Raw genomic sequence first — 6776 nt, forward strand, 5'->3', positions numbered from 1 at the left:
AGTAGATCAAAAGCCAACAAGATCATTGCTTTATGTGTAGCTAGGCTTGACAAATGAGTAAATATCAAAGTGACATAAACTTAAATATCTGCCTATGCTGACGGTTACACTCTTATGAAGCGGTTGCCGACTCCAAATAAGTCATATTGATGAAGGCAAAAATCAAAATAGTCAGTCATACACGAGCCCGTTAGTGATTGGTCACAATGAAAAGTATTTCTTGCTTTAACTTCAGATGTTGAAAAATGTCAAAAATTATTGAAAAGCAGAAAAACTGCAAAATGCTCAAAAAGTGTTCAAAAATCAACAACAAAATTGTTGATAATTTTATCAAACAAAAAGGAGTATACTAGAACCACATAACATGGGGCAAACAAGTAAGTCCTAAACACTTTATATGAAGCCATAAGTCAACAAGGCTAGTAAGTCCATGGTTCAACCTTTACATATTGTTCGAAAGAAAAGTTTGCAAAAAGTCTATAAAAGCTCAAAATGTTTTGATCAATCATTAGGGGGTCGGAGTCAATTCGGGGTGATACTGATGAACACAAAGTATGCCCGAAGTATGATGGAGTTTGTAACATGTTGGATTAACAAGGGACCACACAAGTATTGTGCCTAATTATAGCTTAACGTATCACGGTGAAATTAAAATACTTGTTAAGTTTAAAGTGGACCAATATATCTACAATCGACTTTGGGTTCTTGGCATAATAATATCCAAATAGAAATGTGATCTAGGACACCATAGACAATATGATTCCATGTCATGATATTTCTCATCAAAAACAAAAACAAGTATAAATAGCTGATTTTGTAAATTAATTAATATAATTAATATCATATAAATTTTTTTAAACTTTAAAATTTTAGTTTTCCTTCAAGTTTTTATTTTTAATTTTTGTTTACATATTAACATTAGTTTAAGTTGTATTACTTTTAATTTTATTTTATCTTATTTTATTTTAACTTTAACTTTTTATTTTTTGACTTTATCTTATTTATTTTTCATTTAACGTTATTTTCACTACTTTATTGTTTTGGTTTTAACTCTTAATTTAGGTTAAGTTCTTATTCTACCATTTTGTAAATCCTTAAACTTTAAATCTTATTTTTCGTTAAACTTATTTTAAATTATGTATGAAACTTTTTTAACTTTATTTATCTTCAAGTTTAGTTTAAAAGGTTTTATGAAATCAGGTTTTAAGTTACAACGAGGTCGTCCATACAAAGTTTGTTAAGTCTAGACCCGACAAAATTATATCGTGTATATATTAGATGTGTTTGGATTCGGTGGGTAAACATTTTTTTGATGAACACATTTTCAGAGATCGGGGTCGGGTGTGAAAATTTGTTTAAAAACTCAGAATAGTTTGACCTTTTGGCGAGATGGATTGACACTATAAACAGCTCTTCACAAAATATCATTCATTTTTCAAAACCCTATCCACCTCTTACCTCTCTCTCTTCTTCCTTAACCACAGCCGCCCCCTTTGTTCAAAACCCTAAATCGGGTTTTCAAAATTCAAAACACAATCACAGATCTGCAAAATTGTTCACATTTAATCGTCATATCAATGGAAAACTTTCCTCTGGTAGGTCTTTATAATTTTTCAAAGTCTGTTTTCGTTTGTTCTTGGCCATGAACAGTGACGGCGGCTTGTTCAGATTATGTTGGCAAATTAATTGTGTTTGGATGTTCATGTTGGGAGTCGATTACATCTGTCTGCGCAGTTAATTACTATTGAAATGGAATACAAATGAATTCGATTACAATTGTAATCGATTTCATAATATTGTAATCGAGTTACTGATTTATATTGTAATCGAGTTCTAATTTCAAATTGTAATCGAGTCATTGGGTTTGAGAATGTAATCGAGTTCCTGTGTTATCGACTCCAAGTGTAATCGATTTTTGTTTATGTAATCGAGTCTGTTTTCTTTTTGTTCGTAATCGAGTCTGAGTCGTTTCTAAGTTGTTATTTTGTTGTAATCGAGTTTGTTCAATTTTGTTGTGATCGAGTTACAGTTTGAGTTCTGTTTTTTTTAATTGTAATCGAGTTCTTTTCATTAAAATTGTAATCGAGTTCTTTTCATTAAAACTGTAATCGAGTCTGTTCTCTTTGTGCATTGTGATTCGATTACAATGTAACCGAGTTATATTGTAACCGAGTTCAAGTTTTTAACATTGTAATCGAATTCTCTTTTTCAATTGTAATCGAGTTCTGGCTTTTCCATTTGTAATCGAGTTGAGCTGATTTGTAAGCGAGTTGAGTCTTGAAATGTAATCGAGTTACAATTGTAATCGAGTTACAATTGTAATCGACTTACATTGTAATCGATTTACAATTGTAACCGATTTACAATTGTAACCGATTTCTTGGGTCTTAAATGTGTTTGTTCGATTACAAACTGATTTTTGTTTAATTTAGATCTTGATTGATTACAAATGGATTTTCATTTACTTGGGTCTTAGTCGATAACCGTCATGATTTTCGATCACTTTGTGGTTTTTGATTACTTTTGGTGATGAAGTGATAAATTAGTCTTGAGATTGATCTTAAAATGTGTTTTGTGGATAGTGTATTCGAGTTAGATCAAGATGTGTTTTTCGGTTGAGTATAATTGGAGAACATGTGAAAATTGGCCAAGTATAAAGATCTTGTGAAAATTGGCCAAGTATAATGTAGTCTATTTCATTGGAATGTGTATGGGTTTATGTGAGTTTATTTAAGTAAAAAGAAATCTAAATATTCAAATGGACTTGTGAAAACTCTAAGTTCAAAGTAATCTAATTCATTTGCTTACAAATATAATGATCTTCAAAATGATAAGTAATTTGTACTCAAAGGAGTTGTATTCAAACATTTTGAATAGAATACTTTTAACTTGGATTTTTTTTTTTTAAATTCATCTTATTAGAATACTTTATACTTAGACATTTTTTTATCCATTAGAATACTTTATACTTAGAAAATTTTCTAGTCTTAGAGCTATTTTGTAAATAACTTTTATTAATCAAGTCCCTTTATTGCAACAAGGTGGTGGTGACGACGGTGATGACGAGGATGAGGATGGGGATGAAAGGAAAGATGATGAGGATGATGATCACGGGCACGATAGTTATGATTAACCTCATGATGGTGGAAACGATGATGAAATGGTGGTGGTAGTGGAAGTGATAGTGGTAGTGGAGATGCCACTGAAAATAAGACGGCTGATGTTGGGCCGTCAAAAGAGGCTAAGAAAACGAAGGAAACGGAAGCTGCGGTGGAGGTCGAGCTTGCCTTTTTTACTTAACGTTTGTTCTTTTGCAGGTACCGTTCCTTCAGTTCAGAAAGCCGGTGAAGAAAATAAAGATGATGATGATGGCATCAACTATTCTCTCGAACCCGACACATCACCAATTGGGAAGAATGTTGAACCAACCGTTGACAAGCATGTTATCGCTCCTGTTATTGATCCTGCTAGAAGTCGGTCAAGAAGAGGAATCAAATACTACAGCATGAGCATATTGGGAAACATGCAAGCAAGGTTAAAGTCAACAACAAAGTCGATGATGTCATCATTCATTGCACTCGCAGTCACGAGCTCACGTTCTTTGATGAGCACGAATTGACTGGATTTGGACTCCGCGACCTCAGGAAGCTAATTGAGTTGCCTCTATGCACAGTCGAAGATGTCCGTCATGACAACACGGATGCCATCGTTGGAAAATTCAGCAAGTTTGTTAGATTACTTGTTGAAAAGCAACCTTTTGAAGACGATCCAGATGGTGTATTTGACTATGAGTCCGAATATGAGTGGTGAGAAGGAAATAAGACAAATACCAAAAGACTAGAGGGAGATTGTAAGGCCCGGTTTTGTTTATTTAAGTATTTCGTATTTGTAATAGTTAGCTTACGTTTATGTTTCATTTGCGTTTGTAAGTTTTGGGCCCGAGGCCTCTTGTACTTGAAGCCCATTGGGCATTTGTTAATGAGATGGGTGTATGACAATACACACCTTATATTGTGTTTGTATGGTATACACCACAAAAACCCTTGCATTTTATTTAATCCAAGTATTCTCTCTAACCCTTCACCCCACCTTCAAGTTTCGGCCTCCCTTACACACACACAAGATCCGAGATCTCGGTCTGACTAGTTGTTTCCGCCAACTAGTTGTGAGGTTGATCCAAGAACAACTAGTACTTAGTTAGTTTTGTTGTTTGATCCGGTTTCAGGACCTACAATATCCACAGGGACAAAGTAAATAACATGTTCAAAAGTGTTGGTGAGGGTCTTTTGTGCACTCATCTAGTGGAGAAAAGTCTAAATAGGGAACCTGTGTATGTGAATATTCGAAAGGCAACCGCTGCATTGTGGCGTGAGGTTGAAGAGAACTATAAGTGGTTGGATACCACTTTGGATAGAAATGCTTATGAAGGAAAAACACCGAGAGAGATTGTTGAATCATTTGCTAATATAGCAGAAGGAATTGTGATTGAATTTAACACAACTACTAATGGAGAAATTGTGGAGAAGGAGAACCTTCCTCCAAAGGTAGTAGCTGCCAATTCAATGTATCGTATTGCAAAAATAATCATGCATACTTACGAAAGCAATGATGTAGCCATTATTGAAGACGAGTTGTTTACACGACTAACTGGCATGGTTGCAGACATGTTAGCGGCTTGCCTCACCAACATACCACACGCCATAACAATGAGATGCCATGAAAGTGCAATAGAAAAACGAGAGGCTAGTGTTGCGGCTGCAATCGACCTTCTTGGACAGACAACCAAGACAATAGAAAAACTTGAAAAGCATGCACCGAGCATGGATCAAGATAAAATGGCCTATATCGACGAGTGGCGTCTTCATTTGGGGCACCCTTAGAATTCATGGTCTTTCATATGGATATGTCAAGGTATATAATGATTCAAAATGCACGACATGTGTGTTTTACTTCTACTTCTCATTTTGATGTTATATGCAATTTATGTGTATTATATTTCTGGTTACTGTGTTTATTTCATTTGACATACATGTATATGATTGTATTTGGTACTAACTATAGGAAACTATTTTCTCGGACCGGAGGTTACACACACTACTAATGGTCGTTTCTTAAGTAAGTCAGTCCAAGTATGTACGGGATATGCTTGAATGTGTGGATCTTCTAGAGTCTAAACCGGTTACCGTAGCTGCCAATGAATCGCTAGATCCACCGGCACACCTTAAATGATCCCACTTATTATCGGTATAATAAAAACAACTTAAAAAATAAATATAAGTTGTATTATTTCAATTTAGAGGCCTAATGTCATAAAATTAGAACGTAGTTCCGTTCAATATAAGTTGTATTATTTCAATTTAGAGGCCTTATATTCATTTAGTTTTCCGTTTGAGTTCTAAAAAATATACCATGTTGAAATACACTGAACAAATTATATAAACAATTGAACGCGGTGAGTCAACTCCGGCTTATAGGGTTTCAACCACCTTGAATTGGAAAGAGTATAGTTTTCACTAAGACCGTGTGTGGCGGATGTAGTCGTGATTAACGTCATGTGGTGCCACGTCATCATAGCGGGTTATTTATTTATTTTGCAAAAAGAGATGTAATGGATGAAGCTACTTCCAATCATTATCTAATTATTTTTTTATTTTTTATTTAAAAAAATACAAGTAACATTTCAATATTAAATAACTAAAATTTACATTAAATTAAAAGCCAACATCAAATAACGCGTCTTCGTCTTGTCCCTCAAACTCATCTTCACTTTCTTCGTCTCCCTCGAACTCGTCTTCACTTTCCTTGTCTCTTTCATCATCATCTCCCCTTAATACGTTTTCACCTTCGTCTCTAATTGGCCGAACCGACCAAGCATGTTGGACCAAATCCGCCATAAGCGAATTATTTATCTCACTTGAACGCATTTCGTACGCATTTTGTACCCTCTCCTCCATAGTTGCTTTAGTTTGTTGTTGGACATTCCACGGTATAAAATGTTGACATATTGCTCTCCATTCGTCTTCTATAATCATATTAAGCAATATGATATACGTATACATAGCATCTCTCATTTTTTCCAATGTTCATACACGAAACAAACTTTTCACATAATGCCAACGTTGACGAAGAACCCCAAAACACCTCTCAATGTCATTTCGCAATGACTCTTGTACTTTCTTAAGATACCATTTATTCTCATCTATCGGGTCACTACAGGTTTTTTAAAATAATCGAATATTCTAGATAAAATCATCTACCACGGGCGACTGGTACGGCAGCGGAAATGTAAACCCAAATAGTATCTGTGTGGGTAGTGCTTATCGTTAGCCCATAACGATGCGATTGGTATGGTAGCGGAGATGTAATCCTCTACCACGGGCGACGCCTCCAAAACGTTTATGTTGTTGTTGGAACCGAGGATGCCAAAGTAGGCCGACCAAACCCAAAGGTCATATGAAGCAATCGCTTGAAGACTCATCATTGGTACTTTCTGATCACCACATGTGTATTGACCTTGCCATGTAGTTGGACAATTAGACAACTTCCTGTAACACCACGGCTTTAAGCGGAATATACATGGGTGTAATGTACATATCACTCATAAGCTCGTAAAAGTATTAATGGTGTCAATATATTTATTTATTTCATTTCGTAAATTCACAAGTACACAAGATAGTTTGAAATAAGACAAATAGCATTACATCTAAGTGAACCAATTATTATTCATTTAAATAAAAAATAAGAAGGCCTATTGATATTAATAATTGCAAACTAGT

General features: G+C 34.8%; 1 protein-coding gene across 1 annotated transcript; it reads right to left on the reverse strand.

The window, feature by feature from the left end:
* Positions 1 to 5711: 5711 nt before the first annotated feature.
* On the reverse strand, positions 5712 to 6478 carry LOC143535141 (uncharacterized). Its single transcript, XM_077029485.1, has 3 exons — positions 6258 to 6478; positions 6101 to 6210; positions 5712 to 6022 (listed from the first exon to the last, which is right to left on the reverse strand). Exons 1-3 carry the CDS (start codon positions 6476 to 6478, stop codon positions 5712 to 5714), a joined length of 642 nt encoding a protein of 213 aa, XP_076885600.1.
* Between the last annotated feature and the right edge of the window lie 298 nt (positions 6479 to 6776).

Source organism: Bidens hawaiensis, unplaced genomic scaffold (assembly GCF_021521415.1).
Source record: "Bidens hawaiensis isolate Kalapana, Puna unplaced genomic scaffold, B.hawaiensis_p1.1 tig00010387_1, whole genome shotgun sequence".
Lineage (NCBI taxonomy): Eukaryota > Viridiplantae > Streptophyta > Magnoliopsida > Asterales > Asteraceae > Bidens > Bidens hawaiensis.

What these genes read in the sequence shown, in the direction of transcription:
- LOC143535141 (XM_077029485.1), bottom strand. Translation starts at nt 6,478, where the DNA reads ATGAGTCTTCAAGCGATTGCTTCATATGACCTTTGGGTTTGGTCGGCC. An exon ending in TGCCGTACCAGTCGCCCGTG is followed by an intron (nt 6,211 to 6,257) that starts GTAGATGATTTT and finishes AAAAACCTGTAG; the next exon opens with TGACCCGATAGATGAGAATA. An exon ending in ACGTTGGCATTATGTGAAAA is followed by an intron (nt 6,023 to 6,100) that starts GTTTGTTTCGTG and finishes ATATGATTATAG; the next exon opens with AAGACGAATGGAGAGCAATA.